Source organism: Hemiscyllium ocellatum, chromosome 2 (assembly GCF_020745735.1).
Source record: "Hemiscyllium ocellatum isolate sHemOce1 chromosome 2, sHemOce1.pat.X.cur, whole genome shotgun sequence".
Classification (NCBI taxonomy): Eukaryota; Metazoa; Chordata; class Chondrichthyes; order Orectolobiformes; family Hemiscylliidae; genus Hemiscyllium; species Hemiscyllium ocellatum.
This window is the reverse complement of record NC_083402.1, coordinates 57561197-57584729: the sequence shown is the minus strand read 5'-3', so window position 1 is coordinate 57584729 and position 23533 is coordinate 57561197. Positions and strand designations below refer to the sequence as shown.

The 23533-nt window shown below is 41.0% G+C and overlaps 1 protein-coding gene across 5 annotated transcripts in view; it reads right to left on the bottom strand.

The window, feature by feature from the left end:
• The window catches only part of cast (calpastatin), a 204764-nt gene that overhangs the window by 77158 nt on the left and 104073 nt on the right, over positions 1-23533 (bottom strand). For 4 of the 5 annotated variants that reach the window (XM_060836848.1, XM_060836866.1, XM_060836875.1 and 1 more), the window contains 7 exons: positions 22816-22923; positions 20655-20732; positions 11235-11336; positions 8378-8473; positions 7690-7740; positions 3412-3558; positions 1376-1420 (listed from right to left, as the gene is read on the bottom strand). In XM_060836848.1, coding sequence (XP_060692831.1) covers positions 1376-1420; positions 3412-3558; positions 7690-7740; positions 8378-8473; positions 11235-11336; positions 20655-20732; positions 22816-22923 — 627 coding nt within the window. The remainder of the gene's footprint in view (positions 1-1375; positions 1421-3411; positions 3559-7689; positions 7741-8377; positions 8474-11234; positions 11337-20654; positions 20733-22815; positions 22924-23533) is intronic. The other variant, XM_060836856.1, reaches the window with a different exon arrangement.

The window sequence follows — 23533 nt, the reverse complement described above, 5'->3', positions numbered from 1 at the left end:
AAAAAACAAAATATACTTTTTCAATTTGTAATAAAGCTCAATGGAAATGTATCCTGACAGTGGCGAAAAATGTTACTGAAGACAACCTGCTGCCAGGGTTGGAGGACTTGAGCTATAGGGAAAGGTTAAATAGGCTGGGGCTGTTTTCCCTGGAATGTTAGGGGCTGGCCTTATTAAGGTTTATAAAATTATGAGGGGCATGAATTGGGTAAACAAACAAGATCTTTTCTCAGATGTGGGGGAGTCCAGAACTAGAAGGCATGGGCTTAGGGTGAGGTGAAAGATCTAAAGGGGACCAAAAGATCAACTTTTGCACACAGAGGGTGGTGCATGTATGGAATGAGCTGCCAGAGGAAGTGGTGGAGGCTGGTACAATTACACCATTTAAAAGGCATCTGGATGGGTATATAAATAGGAAGGGTTTGGAATGATATAGGCCAAGTGCTGACAAATGGGACCAGATTAAGTTAGGATATCCGGTCAGCATGGATGTTTCCATGTTGTACATCTCGGTGACTCGATAATTGTTCTTCACACATTTCTCAACTATCTACACCTGACTGGAGCTTAACCCTGGAAAATGTGAAGGAGAATAATGAAGAATTTTGTTTTGACAAGCAATGATTGGTGAATTTTCAATATGTTTCCGTGAATAAATGTGTTTGGTACACATGGGGAGAAGCACAATGTTGGAATTTTGTCTGAATATGTATGGAGCTGGATTTGAAAAAAACTTTGAATTTTGCTCAACAGTTCTTCCACTGAATGTGAAGAATGTGTCAGTAACTCTATAGTACTATTAAGTGTCACTCAAACAATTGAGGTCTCACTGCAGTACATGTATTTGGTGGTTGTTGTGACAGCATGTGCCTATACCTTTAAGGATGTATATCTCAAACTACTGCCAATCACTACCCACCTCAACAAGATATTAGTCCTGTGACTTGTTGAGCAGACTGAAGTAGCAGTGGTAAAAATCAGATATGCTATTAACAGCATTCCAGTGAACATTATCTGTATTTAGTCTTCCCTCCATATAAAGAGCCCACATGATTAACTCACCAATCCTTACAAGTGTAGAGCATCGTTACGGATAATGAAGATAGCAAGTGTTATGTATACCAGGACTTTTGTTGACTTGTAGAGTTCTGTGTTGTCAAATATTTGCTGGTGTAGTTTTGAACTGGTTTTGGATTAGATCATCAGTCTAATCTTTTTAAAGAAGTAGTTGCCCAGTTGAACTGATGCTGATCTATCCTAGTCATTATTTTCCCAGAGGAAACCGAAATCTCAATGATACATGATTTGACAGATCTATTTCTGCTGTAATCAGAACTTACACATTTCACACCTTATTGCTTCATTTCTCACTTACCTTTGAATCACTTTTACTTGCAGCTGATGAAGCTTTTGAAGGTATCTGTGCAAGGAAAACCATTTGGTTTTTAGTTTCTCTTAGTTTCTCTTCAATTAACTTCCAATTATTCTTTCAGAATCTCTACCGTGTAGCCTTTAGCCTTCCATCCACTACAAAGTTTCTGCAGTGACCAATTTATTCAACCACATCTTCAACTTTCAATTCCTTAGTCCCAACAGCTGTTACTTTCTCACCCCAGCCATTCCCCTGCCTCTGGTCCCCATCCCTGCTTTCTTGCAGACTTAAAGGAAAACTGCTTGAATCATTCATCCCAAATGTGACTTGACTATATGAATGCTATTGATTCCTTCTCTCATCTGCTAAAATTGCTCGTCATTCTAGGATCATCCTGGAGTGCAAAGATAGCCCTTTTTCTTTTCACTACTTTTAAACTGTGTCCTTCTCCACTCTCACATCCAACAGAAAATGCGAAGAGTTTATGAGCTTCTTCATTTCCAAGATTAAAACTATCCAATCCCTCCATCTGAAATTATAAACAGCCTATTTGTATCAATTGCCTTCTCGCCCTTGCCTTGAATATGCATCTTACTCTGGTTTATTTATTACCTCCCTGCATTCACTCTCTGAGTTCACTTTGTCCATGAAACCCATCTCCAGCTAATTCAACTTTATTCCCACTAAACTACTGCCCACCCAATTTCCTTACTTTATTTTCACTCTAGCCTATATTTTTAACAGTTCAGGTGATTGTCCCTCTCCGATCTGTTATCATCATCCCTCTCCTCAAAAGAACAATCCTGGACTCTAAAGTCATTGCAAACACCTCTCCATCTTCAACCTTCCTCTCTACTTCACAGTTCTTGAATGTGTGGTCAACTTCCAAATCTATGCCCATTATTCCCAGAACTCCATATTGTTATTCCTTTATTGGACATGGGTGTCGTTGGCTGGTCCAGAACTTATCCCCCATCCCTAGCTGCACTTGAAAAGGTGGTGGTGAGCTGACTTGTTGAACCACTGCAGTTTATGTTCTGTAGGTAGACCCACATTGCTGTTAAGGAGGACGCTCATGGAATTTGACCCAATGACTTGGAAGGAACAGGGATATACTTCCAATTCAGGATGATGAGTGGCTTGAAAGGGAACTTGTATGTGGCTGTGTTACCATGTATCTGCTGCCCTTGTCCTTTCCAGAAAGCACGAGTCATTTGTTTAGAAGGTGTTGTCCACGAAACTGAATAAATTTGTGCAGTGCATCTTGTCGATGGTACATAATGCTGCAACTGAGCTGTGCTAATCAGTGGTGGAGGCAGTGAGCATTTGTAGGTGTGGATTGAGGAATATTCTATCCTGACTTGTGCCTTCTAGATGGTGAACAGACATTGGGGAGTTAGGAGGGGAGTTATTTGCTGCAGTATTCATAGTCACTGACCTGCTCATGTAGCCACTTAATAGTAGGAGATTCAATGATGGTAAAGCCATTGAATGTAAAGAGGTGACGGTTAGATTCTCATTTGCAATGGATGTTCACTGCCTGGCATTTGAATGGTGTGAATGGTACTTATCCCTTGTCAGCCTAAAGCTGAATATTGTCCAAGACGTACTGCATTTGGACACAGACTGCTTCAGTATCTAAGAAGTCATGAGTGGTGCTAAACATTGTGCAATCACAAGTCCAACCACACCTCTGAACTTATAATGGAGGAAATGTCATTGTTGAAGCAGCTGAAGATGTTAGGCCTAGGTCACTACCCTGAGGTAGTGTTCCCACACTTTTACCTCTGGTGTTGTAGCAGGGTTGATTTATTTGCATGGCACACACAAGCAGGGTTTCTGCTTCTAGTTGAAACGAAGAGAAAGAAAGTTTAAATTGCCAGTGGTGAGAAAAGCAGCCACAGTGTATGGGTCTGTACAAACTGCAGTGATATGGTTCACAACATCTCATCAGATTGGAAAACCAAATACTGAATGCATTTTTGAGAACTCCCAACCAACTCCACCTTCCTAACTTTCACTCTGCTAGAGAAGCTTACAGTTGGAGATTGTTGCTGTACCTCCTTCAGCACAGACTGTGGAGCTGCAGAATGAGAGGTTGCGGCTGAACATTTCGAAATCGGAGCTGCAGAGCCGAGGCCAAAGTCTGCTGACAGAGATTCCAAGGCGTCACCTTCTGACATACCCTGCAATGACAATACGAAAAAATATACACTTAATTCACTTCAAAGATATTTCAAGCATACAGGTAAACAAGGCGTGCCTCAAGCCCGCAATATTGCAGTACAAAATAAAACACCAGTATCACCAGCCATGATCACCTTTAAGTTTCTGGGTGACCTCTCAATGGCACTTCATGACAGCTGTTAGGTTGTGCAAGAGTGATGGACAGCTTCCAAGTCTACTGGAAATGGAAAGTGCTACTGATGCAAGATTAAGACTTTTGCAAAACCCATGATTACTTTTAATAATAGTCTGAGTCTTGTTATAGCTGCATACATGGTATTGATTCTGAATATGCTTTGAAAACAAGCATTCGCCAAAACAGCAGAACAGTTCAATAGTTCTTCTTAATTTGAGCAGTTAAAACCACAATGATGAACTACTTTGGAAAGTAAGGGAAGTAATGGTGCTTTAGTTATTGATCGGCTCAAATATAATTTTCTTCTTCCTAACATTCCTGATGTACTTCCACATTTTCCTTGCACTATAATAAGCAGGGTTCATACACTCATCCCTTCAGTACCCTCAAACATTCCAGGTAGGATAATTCGTTTTGGGAGAAAACTGAAGCACCACGATCTACAAACTATGAATGAGGTGGTACAGTTAAACATACATGTAACTCTCTTATAGAGTCATATAGTCATTGAGATGTACAGCATGGAAACAGATCCTTCGGTCCAACCCATCCATGCTGACCAGATATCCCAACCCAATCTAGTCCCACCTGCCAGCACCTGGCCCATATCCCTCCAAACTCTTCCTATTCATATACCCATCCAAATGCCTTTTAAATGTTGCAATTGTACCAGCCTCCACCACATCCTCTGGCAGCTCATTCCTGACACGTACCACCCTCTATGTGAAAAAGTTGCCCCTTAGGTCTCTTTTATATCTTTCCCCTGTCACCCTAAACCTATGCCCTCTAGTTATGGACTCCCCGATCCCAGGGAAAAGACTTTGTCTATTTATCCTATCCATGCCCCTCGCAATTTTGTAATGACCTCTATAAGGTCACCTCCCAGCCTCCGACGCTCCAGGGAAAACAGCCCCAGCCTGTTCAGCCTCTCTCTGTAGCTCAGATCCTCCAACCCTGGCAACATTCTTGTAAATCTTTTCTCAACCTTTTCAGGTTTCACAACATCTTTCCGATAGGAAGGAGACTAGAATTGCACGCAATATTTCAACAGTGGCCTGACCAATGTCCTGTACAGCTGCAACATGACCTGCCAACTCCTATACTCAGTACTCTGACCAATAAAGGAAAGCATACCAAACGCCTTCTTCACTATCCTATCTACCTGCAACTCCACTTTCTAGGAGCTATGAACCTGCACTCCAAGGTCTCGTTGTTCAGCAACACTCCCTAGGACCTTACCATTAAGTGTATAAGTCCTGCTAAGATTTGCTTTCCCAAAATGCAGCACCTCGCATTTATCTGAATCAAACTCCATCTGCCACTTCTCAGCCCATTGGCCCATCTGGTCCAGATCCTGTTGTAATCTGAAGTAACCCTCTTCACTGTCCACTTCACCTCCAATTTTGGTGTCATCTGCAAACTTGCTAACTGTACCTCTTATGCTCGCAACCAAATCATTTATGTAAATGACAAAAAGTAGTGGGCCCAGCACTGATCCTTGTGGCACTCCACTGGTCACAGGCCTCCAGTCTGAAAAACAACCCTCCACCACCACCCTCTGTCTTCTACCTTTGAGCCAGTTCTGTATCCAAATGGCTAGTTCTCCCTGTATTCCATGAGATCTAACCTTGCTAATCAGTCTCCCATGGGGAACCTTGTCGAATGCCTTACTGAAGTCCATATAGATCACATCTACTGCTTTGCCCTCATCAATCTTCTTTGTTACTTCTTCAAAAAACTCAATCAAGTTTGTGAGACATGATTTCCCATGCACAAAGCCATGCTGACTATCCCGAATCAGTCCTTGCCTTTCCAAATACATGTATATCCTGTCCCACAGAGTTCCCTCCAACAACCTACCCACCACTGAGGTAAGGCTCACCGGTCTATAGTTCCCTGGCTTGTCTTTACCACACTTCTTAAACAGTGGCACCATGTTTGCCAACCTCTAGTCTTCTGGCACCTCACCTGTGACTATCGATGATACAAATATCTCAGCAAGAGGCCCAGCAATCACTTCTCTAGCTTCCCACAGAGTTCTCGGGTACACCTGATCAGGTCCTGGGGATTTATCCACTTTTACCCGTTTCAAGACATCCAGCACGTCCTCCTCTGTAATCTGGACATTTTGCAAGATGTCAACATCTATTTCCCTACAGTCTATATCTTCCATTTCCTTTTTCACAGTAAATACTGACGCAAAATATTCATTTAGTATCTCCCCCATTTTCTGTGGTTCCACACAAAGGCCACCTTGCTGATCTTTGAGAGGCCCTATTCTCCCCTAGTTACCCTTTTGTCCTTAACATATTTGTAAATACCCTTTGGATTCTCCTTAATTCTATTTGCCAAAGCTATCTCATGTCCCCGTTTTGCCCTCCTGATTTCCCTCATAAGTATATTCCTACTTTCTTTCTACTCTTCTAAGGATTCACTTGATCTATCCTGTCTATACCTGATATATGCTTCCTTCTTTTTCTTAACCAAACCCTCAATTTCTTTAGTCATCCAGCATTCCCTATACCTAACAGCCTTCCCTTTCACCCTGACAGGAATATACTTTCTCTGGATTCTTGTTATCTCATTTCTGAAGGCTTCCCATTTTCCAGCCATCCCTTTACCTGTGAACATCTACCTCCAAACAGCTTTCGAAAGTTCTTGCCTAATACATCAAAATTGGCCTTTCTCCAATTTAGAACTTCAAATTTAGATCTGGTCTTTCGTTTTCCATCACTATTTTAAAACGAATAGAACAATTATCGCTGGCCCCAAAGTGCTCCCCCACTAACACCTCAGTCACCTGTCCTGCCTTATTTCCCAAGAGTAGGTCAAGTTTTGCACTTTCTCTAGTATGTACATTCACGTACTGAATCAGAAAATTGTCTGGTACACACTTAAGAAATTCCTCTCCATCTAAACCTTTTACACTATGGCAGTCCGGGTCGATGTTTGGAAAGTTAAAATCCCCTACCATAACTACCCTATTATTCTTACAGATAGCTGACATCTCCTTACAAGTTTGTTTCTCAATTTCCCTTTGACTATTGGGGGGTCTATAATACAATCCCAATAAGGTGATCACCCCTTTTTTATTTCTCAGTTCCACCCAAACAACTTCCCTGGATGTATTTCTGGGAATATCCTCCCTCAGCACAGCTGTAGTGGTATCTCTTATCAAAAATACCACTCCCCCTTCTTTCTTGCCTCCCTTTCTATGCTTCCTGTAGCATTTGTATCCTGGAACATTAAGCTGCCAGTCCTGCCCATCCCTGAGCCATGTTTCCATAATTGCTATGATATTCCAGTCTCATGTTCCTAACCATGCCCTGAGTTCATCTGCCTTCCCTGTTATGCCCTTTTCTAAGGAGTCAATTACTTAGGAAATTCATTGCCAGACGAAGAATCATAGAATCTCTACAGTCCAGAAATAGGCACTTAGGCCCAACAAGTCCACACTGATCCTCCAATGAGTAACCCACCTGTTCCCCTACCCAATATTTACCCCTGACTCATGGACATAACCTATACATCCCTGAATACTATGGGCAATTTAGCATGGCCAATTCACCTAACCTGCACATCTTTTGGATTGTGGGAGGAAACCAGAGCACACAGAGGAAACCCACACAGACATGGGGAGAATGTGCAAAATCCACACAGCCAATCGCCCGAGACTGAAAGGAACCTAGGTCCCTGGTGCTGTGAGGCAGCCGTGCTAACCACAGCCACCACGAAATTCAAAATTAATTTTTATACAATCTCTGATTGTACTGAAAGTAGATGTGTGGTCTTTGATTCGAATCTATTCTATACCCAATCAGATTGAGCTCTAAAACAGAATGTGATTAGGTTAAATTGTTCACAAAACATATCTTTCTTACTTCTCTTGACAGTTTAGCTGCAGAAAGTCAAATGCTCCTTCTGAAACAAAATCAAGCTTTCATTGTTCTGTTACCTTTGGCTTTGTTTCTGGATGTGTGGATGAAGGCACCTTTTTACCTTTATCCTGTTGCAAAGAGAAAAAAGTTATACAATTCTTCTAAGGCATATCAGAGTTATTTCAAATTTAGGGATACCTATACAGCAACTGAGTAAGTACAATGCAATAAACTGGCATTACTAATTCAATCTGCATATGTTGTACATGTATCAATGTAGATCTTAGTAATAAAAAAAACAAAATTTAGTTCAGCTAAATTAAAACAAAAGATTGTGTTGTTGTGTACCAATTTCAACTGTCTTCATAATTTGCATTACATCCATAGTGACCTATGATTTCAAGTCAATTTTAATTGTTACACCATTATTGTGGAATCTTTAATTTGCAACAGACCATTGCACATCATTGTTTGGTGTCAAAGATAATACTGCTTATATTTAAAAGATGTTGACATTTCTTTTTTGTAGAAAGAGTTTACAGGTGAGATCCTCTGCACTACTGCATAGGAGTTAAGCTCTGAGATCACATCTGTGCACAAGCTTCTGCTGACAATATCTATCATTTCTCAATCAGCAATTGTAAAAGGAAGGAAAATCATGGCAAGGGAAGTACATTTTAAATTCTCATATGTTCTCGAGATCAGAATTATCCCTGTATCATGACAGTAAAAGCAGACTCTAATTATTATTGATTCTGACTGAACCTTAGGATCAGATGGTTCTGTAAATCTGTACTCAGGGGGTATTGATTCTTCTGTTTCTCCAACACGCTCAGCCTTCTTCTTAGAATCACTGGATTCCTAACAGTAAAACAAAAATTTAAAAATATATCAAAATCACAAATATTAAGCTTCAATATTTATTTATCACATTTTGATAATTGGTAAGGTTAATGTGTAATGGTAGTCTCCTGAAAATGCTGGAGTAATTCAAAACGTCTGGCACTATTCTGTGAAGGGAGAAACAAAGCTAATTTAGATTAGATTACTTGCAGTGTGGAAACAGGCCCTTCGGCCCAACAAGTCCACACCGACCCTCCAAAATGCAACGCACCCAGACCCATTCCCCTACATTTACCCCTTCGCCTAACACTACGGGCAATTTAGCATGGCCAATTCACCTAACCTGCACATTTTTGGACTGTGGGAGGAAACCGGAGCACCCAGCATCTGCAGTCCTCACTTTCTTCCACAAAAGAATGATAGATGCCACTCAATTTATATAGCATTCAGCATGCATCCTGCAAGGCTCCCAGTCAGTGAGTTAGTTTTGAAGCGTGGGTACAGTTACCGAGAAAAATATGGCAGTTGTTTAATGATAGAAAATTTAAATAATACACTGGGATCTTTTACATACACAGATATAGGCAGCTGACCTGTTAGGTTAACATCTAAGTGATGGGGAGAATGTGCAAACTCCATACAGACAGTTGCCTGAGGTGGGAATTGAACCTGGGTCTCTGGCGCTGTGAGGCAGCAGTGCTACCCACTGAGCCACCGTGCCACCCTAATATTTCAACTTCAATATTCACCCTTCTTGTCACTTCTGATGAAGGGTCATTTTGGACTCAAAATGTTAACTATGTCTCTCCACTGATAATGTCACATCTACAGGGTTTTCCCAACACCATACTGCTTTCTTTCAGCATCTGTAGTACTTTGCTTTTGTTATTATAGTCTCTTGGTTCAATGGAACACAAGATCGAGAGAAATTTATATAACCATAAATGTAGCATCAAAAATTATTCACTTGCAATGAAAATATGGCTTCACTGATACCTGTACAAATTTTTGCCAGTCTTCTTCAAACAGTTTTAATCATAGAATTGTAGAATACATAGGAAGGTAAGAGTGCTATCCTGTGCAGAATATATATAGAATATGCAGATATATGGCTGGATCTACAGTGTCACCATTACTCCCATTAGAAAGCCAAGGAGTGGAGCACATCCATGATCCTAGTGGCTGCCCCATGCCAATCCACACAAGTCTTCCAAGTCCCTCTTCCACAGCCACTAGACAAGCAGACAGTTCGAAACTATGCCAGTACCTCCTGTGACCACTCCTGTGATTCCAGGGGCGCAAATAGGTCTGGATTTGGTTCCCCAGGACTGGGATGAGAGGCTGCCGACTCTAGTCTGCACATCTAAAGCTAACAGACTTGTCACATGGCTCATTCATCCCTGGCCCACCATGGGGAAAATATTAGCAAAGGCGGCGTAAGGCATTAAAAGAGTCATTCAACACCTCCCACATCCCTGTAGAATATCACATGGATTGGGGGCATACCAACTAGGATAGGGATCTAGTCGAGTTAAACAAAGAACTTAGATATCGGAGATCTGAAACAAAGAAAAACAACTGGAGAAGCACAGCAGGTCTGGCAGCATCTATAAAGAGAAAACAAAGTTCACCTTCTGAAGAAGGGACACTGAATTCGAGCCGTTAATTCTGTTTCTCTCTCCACAAATGCTGTCAAACCTGCTGAGTTTCTCCAGCAGTTTCTGTTTTTGTTTGTGTTAGCAATCTAGTGGGCCCAGGTTGTACTCTGAACTTCTTCTCCCATCTCCTCTGCCCCTTTCTCTTTTCTCCGGAATCTCACATTTTCATTCTTCCTGATCCCTGGAATATGCCTCTTTCTGTTTAGCATACAGTTGGACTCACTGATCATTTTCCCAAAATTTACTACATCATTGAACTGCAGCTCCCATGTCTTCACCCAGTTTACAAACCTTGTGCATTTTTCCTCAATTTGTCCTGTATCCTATTTTCGTGTAGGTAGCAACATTTTCACATCTTCTTTATGATAACGTCCAAATAATTTATATAAATGGTAAACAAACGAGGTCCATTGATTCTTGGAAACATCGCTAACCACATTCTGCTAATCATTAAAAAAAAAATTTCTCCTATTCATACACATACAAAATAGGAAGTGAGTAAACACCATTGAGCTCCTTGGTGATTTATCAGTCTGCAAAATCCCTAACACTACGTTTGCACTCGAATAAGACTAGTTCCTTGCTCTTTGCTTTCTGTCTAACAACCTCTCTAACCATTAGTATCAGTCATTTTAATTTTCAAAACAAATCACTTAGATGTTAACCTAACAGGTCAGCTGCCTATATCTGTGTATGCAAAAGTTCCCAGTGTATTATTTAAATTTTCTATCATTAAACAACTGCCATATTTTTCTCGGTAACTGTAACCACACTTCAAAACTAACTCACTGACTGGGAGCCTTGCAGGATGCATGCTGAATGCTATATAAATTGAGTGACATCTATCATTCTTTTGTGGAAGAAAGTGAGGACTGCAGATGCTGGAGATCAAAGATGAGAGTGTAGTGCTGGGAAAGCACAGCAGGTCAGGCAGCATCCGAGGAGCAGGAGAATAAGCAGAAGGGGTTATGTCCGAAATGTCGATTCTCCTGCGCCTCGGATGCTGCCTGACCTGCTGTGCTCTCCCAGCATTACGCTACCATTCTTTTGTGTTTATATGATACAGTCAAGAGCATCTTTATTCTTAAACTTAATACTTAACAATAAGATTTTCTATGTACCTTAACCTCAGCTCCAGTATATTTAGGAATGGAAGTATCTGGTCCTTGTGATGGAAGTGTGTCCGCAAGCTGGTCCACAGCACTCAACGTGGGCTTTTTATCCTTTCAAAGACAAAATTAATATATTTTTGCTTTCATACTGTTCTTAGTTAAAATGTACCTAGGGAACACTTGGGCACATATGTAGAAACAAAACACCACATATTGCACAGAAATATCTCACAGTATAGACATTTCAGCTATACATTTACCTGATTCAGATCTTGGCTTATAGGGAGCCAAAGCAGGGAATTGGAATATACACCTAAATATGATCTAATTGAAGTTAGAACAGCCTTGAGCAATCTACTCCTGCTCCTATGGAATGAGAAATGCTCTATGTTGATATGATTATGTTACAGTAAATTACATTTCAATAATTTCTTCTGCTATGAGGCTTCTTACTTTCACAAAACAGCAAATGAATATTATTCACAATCACTTTTCACTGCTGCTTAAATGAAAGAGTTCATATCCACTGATAGTTACAACTCTACTCCATCAAATCACTCTTCACACATACAAGTTTCAGCAGCAATAATATACCAATTAACTGGGCTCACAGTACATCCAATCTCCAGCCACACCAACAGCTAGCTCAATCTTTAGGTGTTGTGGTTCTGTTCGCCGAGCTGCAAGTTCTTGTTGCAAACGTTTCGTCCCCTGGCTAGGCGACATCATCAGTGCTCTGGAGCCTCCTGCGAAGCGCTTCTTTGATGTTTCTTCCGGTATTTATAGTGGTCTGTCCTTGCCGCTTCCGGGTGTCAGTTTCAGCTATACGCTGTAGTGGTTGGTATATTGGGTCCAGGTCGATGTGTTTATTGATGGAGTTTGTGGATGAATGCCATGCCTCCAGGAATTCCCTGGCTGTTCTCTGTCTGGCTTGCCCTATCATAGTAGTGTTTTCCCAGTCGAATTCATGTTGCTTGTTGTCTGCGTGTGTGGCTACTAGGGATAGCTGGTCGTGTCGTTTCGTGGCTAGTTGATGTTCATGTATGCGGATTGTTAGCTGTCTTCCTGTTTGTCCTTTATAGTGTGTTGTGCAGTCCTTGCATGGTATTTTGTAAACTACATTAGTTTTGCTCATGTTGGGTATCGGGTCCTTTGTTTTAGTGAGTTGTTGTCTGAGCGTGGCTGTTGGTTTGTGTGCCGTTTTGAGTCCTAAGGGTCGCAGTAGTCTGGCTGTCAGTTCTGAAACACTCCTGATGTATGGTAGTGTGGCTAGTCCTTTTGGTTGTGGCATGTCCTCGTTCCGTGGTCTGTCTCTTAGCCACACTACCATACATCAGGAGTGTTTCAGAACTGACAGCCAGACTACTGCGACCCTTAGGACTCATAACGGCACACAAACCAACAGCCACGCTCAGACAACAACTCACTAGAACAAAGGACCTGATACCCAACATGAGCAAAACTAATGTAGTTTACAAAATAACATGCAAGGACTGCACAAAACACTATATAGGACAAACAGGAAGACAGCTAACAATCCGCATACATGAACATCAACTAGCCACGAAACGACATGACCAGCTATCCCTAGTAGCCACACACTCAGACAACAAGCAACATGAATTCGACTGGGAAAACACTACTATGATAGGGCAAGCCAGACAGAGAACAGCCAGGGAATTCCTAGAGGCATGGCATTCATCCACAAACTCCATCAACAAACACATCGACCTGGACCCAATATACCAACCACTACAGCGGACAGCTGAAACTGACACCCGGAAGCGGCAAGGACAGACCACTATAAATACCGGAAGAAACATCAAAGAAGCGCTTCGCAGGAGGCTCCAGAGCACTGATGATGTCGCCTAGCCAGGGGACGAAACGTTTGTAACAAGAACTTGCAGCTCGGCGAACAGAACCACAACAACGAGCACCCGAGCTACAAATCTTCGCACAAACCTTGAACAATCTTTAGGTTTTGGGGTTGAATCACAACTAGGTCACCCAGTTATTATCACGTCCTCAAACGCATGCCCATATCACTTCTGATCCATCTGCCTGATTGCTACCCTCACTGAATGCAATGCATTCTTTGGATACCTACATGCTTTCACTTACAGGTCCGTCATACTCCCTTCCGGAGAACGAGCACAAAATAAAAGAAAGGGAGATCGACTACCATTAATTGTGAAGCTAACTAATGGAGGTCTTTGACTGAAGTGACAGGTCAGCATCCTAGAGAACTGAAGATGGCAAGACTTTGACTTAATGGAGACTGCTTTAAACATCTACATAGAATCGGCAATAGTGAGTAGAATGGGTTCTTTCTTGATTATATGTTTTTGAGATGTGTCTCTTGATGAAACTTCAAATATAAGCCATAACTATTAATTAAACCTGGGGCAGTGTAGAGGAATAAGACGGTGTTATTTTCTGTGTCTGTAGATTGTGAAGGAGCAAAAATGGTCTTTAATAGAGTGATATGGACTTCTTGTCAGATGTGGGAGTTTAAAGAGAGTTTAAGGGTTACTGCGGATTATATCTGCCATAAATACTGTTGGCTGCGAATCTTATCAGATTCAATGGGTCAGTTGGAGAGGCAGTTAGAAGCAAAGAGGAATTTGCAACGGCAACAGTACATGATGGATGGCAGTTATAGGAAGGGGGGAACGTCTCAGATACAGTCACATAGATGGGTTAACTCCAGGAAAGGCAAGAGAGGTAGGCACCTAGTGCAGGAGTCTTTTGTGGATATATCCATTTCAAACAGGTATGCTGTTTTGGAAAATGTAGGGGGTGATGGATTCTCAGGGGAACGTAGCACGAACAGCCATGTTTCTGGTATTGAGACTGGCTCTAATGCAACAAGGGGTATGTCGGGTTCCAAGAGATCACTGGTGTTAGAGGATTCTCTAGTCTGAGGTACAGACAGATGTTTCTGTGGCCAGCAGCGAAAAAGCAGAATGGTGTGTTGCTACCCTGGTGCCAGGATCAAGGATGTCTCAGAGACAGTGCAGAATGTTCTCACGGGGGAGAGGGGCCAGCAAGAGGTCATTGTCCACATTGGAACCAACGACATAGGAAGGGAAAAGGTTGTGATTCTGAAGGGAGATTACATAGAGTTAGGCAGGAATTTAAAAAGGAGGTCCTCGAAAGTAGTAATATCTGGATTACTCCCAGTGCTATGAGCTAGTGAGGGCAGGAATAGGAGGATAGAGCAGATGAATGCATGGCTGAGGAGCTGGTGTATGGGAGAAGGATTCACATTTTTGGATCATTGGAATCTCTTTTGGGTTAGAAGTGACCTGTACAAGAAGGATGGATTTCACCTAAATTGGAAGGGGACAAATATACTGGCAGGGAAATTTGCTAGAGCTGCTTGGGAGGATTTAAACTAGTAAGGTGGGGGGGGCGTGGTGGAGAGAAGGGACCCAGGGAGATAGTAAGGAAAGAGATCGATCTGAGACTGGTACAGGTGAGAACAGAAGTGAGTCAAATAGTCAGGGCAGGCAGGGACAAGATAGGACTAATAAATTAAACTGCATTTATTTCAATGCAAGGGGCCTAACAGGGAAGGCAGATGAACTCAGGGCATGGTTAGGAACATGGGACTGGGGTATCATAGCAATTAGAGAAACATGGCTCAGGGATGGGCAGGACTGGCAGCTTAATGTTCCAGGATATAAATGCTACAGGAAGGATAGAAAGGGAGGCAAGAGAGGAAGGGAGTGGCGTTTTTTGATAAGGGATACCTTTACAGATGTGCTGAGGGAGGATATTCCCGGAGATACATCCAGGGACGTTATTTGGGTGGAACTCAGAAAAAGGAAAGGGATGATATAATGATAAAATTATTGGGATTGTATTATAGACCCCCTAATAGTCAGAGGGAAATTCAGAAACAAAGGAAGGATTTCTCAGCTATCTTTAAGAATAATAGGGTGGTTATGGTCAGGGATTTTAACTTTCCAAACATAGACTGGGACGGACATTGTGTTAAGGGTTTAGATGGAGAGGAATTTGTTAAGTGTGGACAAGACAATTTTCTGATTCAGTAAGTAGATGTACCTGCTAGAGAAGGTGCAAAACTTGACCTACTCTTGGGAAATAAGGCAGGGCAGGTGACTGAGATGTCGGTTGGGGAGCACTTTGAGGCCAGTGACCATAATTATATTAGATTTAAAATAATGATGGAAAAGGGTAGACCACATCTAAAAGTTGAAGTTCTAAATTGGAGAAAGGCCAATTTTGATGGTATTAGGCAAGAACTTTTGAAAGCTGATTGGAGGCAGATGTTCACAGGTAAAGGGATGGCTGGAAAATGGGAAGCCTTCAGAAATGAGATAACAAGAATCCAGAGAAAGTATATTCCTGTCAGGGTGAAAGGGAAGGCTGTTAGGTATAGGGAATGTTGGATGACTAAAGAAATTGAGGGTTTGGTTAAGAAAAAGAAGGAAGCATTTGTCAGGTATAGACAGGATAGATCGAGGCTTCTGTGTGGAGCAGCAGAAAATGGGGGAGATACTAAATGAGCATTTTGAATCAGTATTTACTGTGAAAAAGGATATGGATGATATAGAATGTAGGGAAATAGATGATGACATCTTGCAAAATGTCTATATTACAGAGGAGGAAATGCTGGATGTCTTCAAATTGGTAAAAGTGGATAACTCCCCAGGACCTGATCAGGTGTACCCGAGAACTCTGTGGGAAGCTAGAGAAGTAATTGCTGGGCCTCTTGCTGAGATATTTGTATCATCGATAGCCACAGGTGAGGTGCCGGAAGACTGGTGGTTGGCTAACGTTGTGCCACTATTTATGAAAAGTGGTTTAAACAAATGTATGGAATGAGCTGCTAGAGGATGTGGTGGAGGCTGGTATAATTGCAACATTTAAGAGACATTTGGATGGGTAAATGAATAGGAAGGGTTTGGAGGGATATGCGTCGGGTGCTGGCAGGTGGGACTAGATTGGGTTGGGACAGCTGGTTGGCATGGTCAGGTTGGACCAAAGGGTCTGTTTCCATGCTGTACATCTCGATGACTCTATCTGACCCACAGCTCAAAACACACAGTCACTCTACAGATGCTGCCTAACCTGATGAGTATTTCTGGAATTTTCTGTTTTTCAGATTTTTAGCACTTGAAGTAACCTTTCCAAATTAATGCTCAAATGCTATTAGCCTGAAGCCACGCACCACCCCTCCATTCCAGCAGAAGAACAGGGTTCTTGGCATTCAGCCTCTCGTCTTTTTCACAACAGTAAAGATGAGATAAAAGGAGCCACTGTCATTTAGAAACAACCCACTGAACTTAACTTCAAAACAAAGTTAAAAGGATCTCATTTAAGATCAGCAGTGATTGCAACGAGAGATCAGAGGATATGTTAATGTAAAGAGCAAAAACCAAACCAACAATAAATTTAACTTCCTGCTCACCAGTGATAATGGTCTGAATTTGGAAGAGACCAAATTGTAAATGATCAGCTAAAAACTAGCAGCTGAAATTAACACGGTTTCTAATCTTTTCAGATTCATTGCACATAAATGTGCAGAGTAATTATTCTTGCTTTATTGAATAATACTTACAGTTGGAATTACAACCATATCAATTACATTAATCAACACCAGGTTATAGTCCAACAGATTTAATTGGAAGCACTAGCTTTCGGTGCGCTGCTCCTTCATCAGGTGGTTGTGAGTAGCGCTCCAAAAGCTAGTGCTTCCAATTAAACCTGGAGCATAATCGGGTGTTGGGTGATTTGTAACTTTGTACACCTCAGTCCAACACTGGCATCTCCAAATCGGAATTACATTAACTAGTGTGTAAAACATAATCAATGGCTTTAAATTTATATTATCATCGGGGAAGCCTGCTTCCATTTAATGTAGCAGCTTTAACCTCTGTCTCTCATTCTTTTCTGTTCTTCCAAGAACTTAGAAATGTGTTATGCAAACTTGACGTCTTACATTTCATCTCGAAAAGACATTACCGAGAACATTTTAATGATGAATATATTTCTTAGAATGATATATTGATTTTATCAGGGAGGAGAAAGTGAGGACTGCAGATGCTGGAGATCAGAGCTGAAAATGAAGCTGAAGCAGATCAGTTAACCTACTGGGAATCCTCTTGCAAGGATGCCTTCCATGAAGGAGCTCTCTTCCTCTGAAGGGCTCATGCCCGAAACGTCAATTCTCCTGCTCCTTGGATGCTGCCTGACCTGTTGCGCTTTTCCAGCAACACATTTTCAGCTATTGATTTTATCAGTTCTTCCAGCAGGAGAAATAGGATTGTTCATCCATTAGAATTACTTTAACTTCCAATACTTTTTCCAGAATACAATTCTTGTTTTCTTCCAGTGAATACTGCCACTTTCCAAAGATTTGATAAAGGTTGTTTTTAAGGTGGGTATCTCCTCATCAATCATCTTGGTTACTTGACTCATAATTTGTCTTTTCAAATCCATTACAATCTTCAATGTATCTTCTCAATGCCTTGAAAGTAAATCTTCAAAAGGCATACTGTTGGCATTTTCTGTAACTGTGCGACAGGATTGCTTAGTGTTCAATGAGGGACTGGAGTAAAATTAGACAGTTGACAATCCATAACTGCTTTTGCTGGAGATGTGATATCGAAGGATTTCTGGTGAATTTCTGCAGCGCATCTGATAGCTGGTAAACACCATTACTACTGTGCATCAATGAAAAGGGGAGTGAACATTTGTGGATGTGGTGCCAGTCATGCAGGCTGCTTTGGACAGGATGGCATCAAGTTTTTTTAGAGTTTCTGGAACTGCACTCATCCAGGCAAGCGGGAGTAATTCACCACAGTCCTGACTTGTGCTTTTTAGATGGCACACAAGTTTATGAGACTCAGGAGGCAAGTTATTCACTGCAAGATTCCTAATTTCTGATCTGCTCTTGTAGCCACAGCATTTACATGGCACGTCTAGTTCAGTTTTTGGTCAATGTTAACCCCAAAGATGTTGATAGTGTGGAGAATTCAATGATGGTAATTCCATTGAATGCCAAAGGACAATGATTAGACTGTCTCTAGTTTGAGATGGTTATTGCTTAGTTGTGTAGTTTGAATGTTCCTTACTACTTGCTATCTTAAACCTGGATACTGCCCATAACTTTCTGTGTTTGAACACAGAATGCTTCAGTATCTGAAGAGACAAACAAACTGCAGATGCTGGAATCCAAGGTAGATGAACAAGAGGCTGGAAGAACACAGCAAGCCAGGCAGCATCAAGAGGTGGAGAAGTCAGGACTGAAGAAAGGTTACACCTGAAATGTTGACTCCTCCACCTCTTGATGGTGCCTGGCTTGTTATGTTCTTCCAGCATCCTGCTTGTCTATATCAGTATCTGAAGAGTTGCAAATGGTGCTGAACATGTGCAAACATCCCCACTTCTGGAGGGAAGATCATGTCTGAAACAGTTCTTGTTCTGCAGCCATGGCTACTCCAATCTTGAGTCTATAGCCAACCCTCTTTAGAAAGTTAATTCTGAGTTTGCTTCAATCTCCTTTTCAGGCCATGCATTCTAGAGCAGTACAATCATGTGTGTCTTGATATGTCCACTTTAACTCTTTTGTCAATTATCTTTAACCTGCGTCCTCTGACTGCCAATTCTCCAGCCAGTAGAAACAGACTCGATCAAAACTTTTAATAATTTTGAAAATTATTATAGCTCTCCTTAACTTTATCTAGACAGATAATATGGAGCTGTCAAGTTGAGGCACAAATACCTTAATATCGCAAATACATTTGATATTTTCTCATTTATATCATAGACCACATTTCATGTGATAAACAGATATTTAATCTACTTCAATGTAGGTCACCAGTGAATATGCACTGTCAGATAAATTAAAGACTGTGTTAATTTTTCAGCTAAATTGTATAACACGTATTATATACGATTAAGTAAAACTCAGCAAAAGTAACTATGACTGTTATCCTTAATTTGGTTATTTTAAATTAACATTAATTACTTCTGCAAAATCTTTATTAATTTTCATATTAATTAAACATTCTTAAAACAGACAAAGATTTTGAACAGCTTTAATCTAATTAAATGGATTATTTTTTCATGCTAAATATTACTTCCTTAACAAAAAAAATTAATATAACCCTTGAGCCATCAGGTTGGGAATCAAAGGTTACAGATTCATTTAGTTCAAAGGCTACTTGACCAATGGAAAGTGGTTTAATCAGTTTCCAGGTATCCCAGGCATTGCATTCGTCTGAGCACCACTTTAGTAAAATTATTAGTCAACAGCATATTCCCTCCAGTTATAAAAAGTGTTGCTGATGGATCAAATGGTCTAACAACGAATTGTCACTGTTTCTGATTTGTCATTTATTTTCCAGTCAAACTTCAGTAACGTTTTTATATCAGTGAATAGCTTGTAAATATTTACACCTGAAAATGTAATGTTAAAATAGTTCAGAACATGTTATAATACTTGTAAAAGTCAAATGAATGGCTGAGTAAGAATTCATTTCTATTTCCAGTCTATAACGTAAAACATACAGTGACTGGATACAAAGTCAAATTTAAAAATGGGCAACTTCAAAAATAGAGTTGCAGTCAAACATTTTGAAATAGGATAAGTTCAGTTCACAGTATTATACCACCAATTTTGAACAGTAAAAGTAAGCCTTTTCTTTAATTTCCACACTGAACAAGAAAAATCCATTGACACCTCCTATAGGTGATGTGTGTATGGAACAAGCTGCCAGAGGAAGTGGTGCAAGCTAGTACAATTACAATATTTAAAAGGCATCTGGATGGGTATATGAATAGGAAGTGTCTAGATAGTCATAGAGTCATAGAGATGTACAGCATGGAAACAGGCCCTTCTGTCCAACCCATCCATGCCGACCAGATATCCCAACCCAATTTAGTCCCACTTGCCAGCACCCAGCCCATATCCCTCCAAACCCTTCTTATTCATATACCCATCCAAATGCCTCTTAAATGTTGCAATTGTACCAGCCTCCACCACTTTCTCTGGCAGCTCATTCCATACACCTACCACCCTCTGTGTGGAAAAGTCTCTTTTATATCTCTCCCCTCTCACCCTAAATCCCCGAGCCCAGCAAAAGGACTTTGCCTATTTACCCTATCCATGCCCCTCATAAGTTTGCAAATCTCTATAAGGTCACCCCTCAGCTCCAGGGAAAACAGCCCCAGTCTGTTCAGCCTCTCCCTGTAGCTCAAATCCTCCAACCCTGGCAACATCCTTGTAAATCTTTTCTGAACCCTTTCAAGTTTTGCAACATCTTTCTGATAGGAAGGAGAAATGGGACTGGATTAATTTAGGATATCTGTTCGCCGTGGACAAGTTGGACTGAAGGGTGTGTTTCTGTGCTGTACATCTCCACGACTCTACATAGTCATAAAATCCATTCCTACCTGAAGCTTTGGCTCTGTGGTTTTGTGAACAGAAGCCTCTGGCATGGATGATTTTGTGGGAGACGTTTCCTTTGTATCCTTCAGAAAAATAAGAAATGTCCTTGATTATTTAGATCTCACCCTTCTGGAACCATATTCTGAGAGCAATGAATCCTGCAGCTCACAGCAGCTCATTTAATCTATCAGAGATTGATAGATTCTTGTTGTCTTGAGGAATTAACGGCTACAGGGAGAACGCTGGTAAGTGGAGTTGAAATGCCCATCAGCCATGATTGAATGGCAGAGTGGACTCGATGGGCCAAATGGCCTTACTTCCACTCCTATGTCTTATGGTCTTACTTCATTGTACATGAGCTGACTCTTTGAAAGAGCTACCACTCGTCCACTCCCTTGCTCTTCTGCCAGTTGCAGTGTAAGAACTTCAGCTTGGCAAAACAGCAACAAGTGGCATGACACGGAAAGCACTTTATTGGAAAAAATAACAAATGTTGAAATGCCTTCGCAGGCCACAGCTGCTCAAGGATTTCCTTCAAGATCATCTGCAGTCACCGTCATTGACAGTTAGCACCTCACAGAGCCTCGGCTATGTTAACTATGTCCTATAAAATCGGATAGGAAGACAAACACGATAGCAAGCTTCCTTTTCGCTGCTTTGATTGTTCCTATTATTATCAGTTCCTATTTGTACTCCTCACTCTGTTCAATCACCCTATGATCTTTGTATGTTGTGATCCACCCATACTGCATGCAAAACAAAACCTTTCACCGTACTTTGGTACATGTGACAATAATAAATCAAATCAAATATTACTGTTGCTCCTCTGACCAAAAAGAAATTTGTAGAAGGCTGTCATAAAGAAGTAAATGTCAGAAGACTCCAGATCAAAATGTTCTGTAGATGTTTTATGATATGTGAAGTCATCCATGCAGCAAAAACCACCGTCAAATGCAAACAAATTGTCTCCCAGTGCTTCTTAAAGTCTCCAGCAGCAGAAGATCCCTTTAAATACCACCTGGCAATGACTACCTCCCATCTTGTACTAGCCATCTTGAGACAGGAGCATGAACAGGCAATGACAGTGACCACATGCTGAGAGAGACTAATAGGTTTTGGCTCTGATTGCCAGATGTTAATATGCCAAAGCTATTTCTGGGACAAGCTCTGGCTGCCTAGATGAAAACTGAAACACAAAAATGCAGCATTAAGCCAGACTTCAATCATTTCTTTCCATTCCTGGGTAGTGGACACTGTGAGCTGAGTTAGCCTTTCTTGTCCCTCATGTGCTGCACTTGAGGTGGTGGTGGTGATCTCTTCTTGATCCACTGCAGTCCATGTGCTGCAGGTAGACCCACAATTACATTAGGGAAGTCGTTCCAGGATTTTGATCCAGTAATACTGAAGAAATGGTGATTTATTTCCTAGTCAGGAAGGTGAGTGGCTTGGAGCTTACAAATGGTAGTGTTCTTATGTATCTACTTTTCTTCTTCTTCTAGCTGAATGTGGTTATGGATTGGGAAGGTGCTATCTAAGCAGCCTTGGTGCATTTGTGCAGTGCATCTTGTAGATGGTATAGATTGCTGCACCTGAGCGTCAGTGATGATGGGGGTGGATGTTTGAGCATGTGACACCAAACTGGAGATAACGCCAAGCTTTGAATGGTGCTGGAGCTACACTCATTAAGGCAAGTTTCAAACATTCCAGTCTTAACTTCTGCTTTGTAGTCGATGGTGGACAGCTTTGAGAGTTAAGATGGTAGTTACTTGCTGCAGGATTAGTCACACCTGACCTGCTGTTGTGGCCGCTGTATTTATATGGCTAGTTCAGTTCAATTTTGAGTCATAGTAACACCAAGTATGTTGACAGTAGAGAATTTGGTTAGATATTTTCTTGTTAGAGATGGTCATTACCTGCCATGTGTGGTGCAAGTGTTACTTACTACTTGCTACCCCAAGTCTGAATATTGTCCAGGTCTTGCTGCATTATCCTGCTAATTACAGGCACTAACAGGGTGACATTGATCTGAAAATATGTTAAGTTAAACAATTTCTATACGAGAACTAGTTTTTCAAGGCTATTCAGTGTTTGTAAAACATGGCTCATGTAATCATTTTTATGACTTCTTTAGATCCTAGTTTAAACACCAATTTTGATATAAATTACCACTGGGGTAGTCTTGGTCCATCCCAGGCCCATTGTACTTTGTGGCTGTTGCTGTTTCCCTCCAGTAGCTGTAGTTGGTTTTGTTGAATGACTAGATGCAGACTTGACCTGATAAAGGATTTCAAACAAACAGCATTAAAAGTAGCAGAAGCATGCAACAAATATGCCATAAAATTATTAAAAAAAAAGTTCTTTTTTCATCAAACCAGCTGAAATTTGTCTCAGGAAGTAGTAAATGAAATGGTAAATGGACAACCTGTAGTGTGCTTGGTCTGATTTCTTGGGAATTTAAAATCAGCTGCCAAAATACAATGGCTTTCAGATCTCCTTTTCAATACCACCCTCAGCTATTGATGAAATTCTTATTTCTTCCTTTGTGCTGTACTTTACATCTGGTTGAATTAAAATTCAATCCTTATTGCTTTTGCCCACTCCAAGTATTTAAATATTCCTCTCAACTGCCTCCTTTATAACTAATCATCATCATCAAATTTAATTTGTCTGAACAAATTCTTGAAGACTTGTGTGTGGAGCTTTTCATGCTCTCTCATGGACTTTCAACAGATGAAAATGAGATGGAGGCATCACGTTAAATTCCTAACCCAAGAAACTGGTGGGGACAATTTTCTTTCATCCCCTTTGGAATCAGTCTGTAACATTGGCAGATGGGTTAGTAGACACACGTTAAATAAAAGCAGACATTTAAGGCTATAGAAAA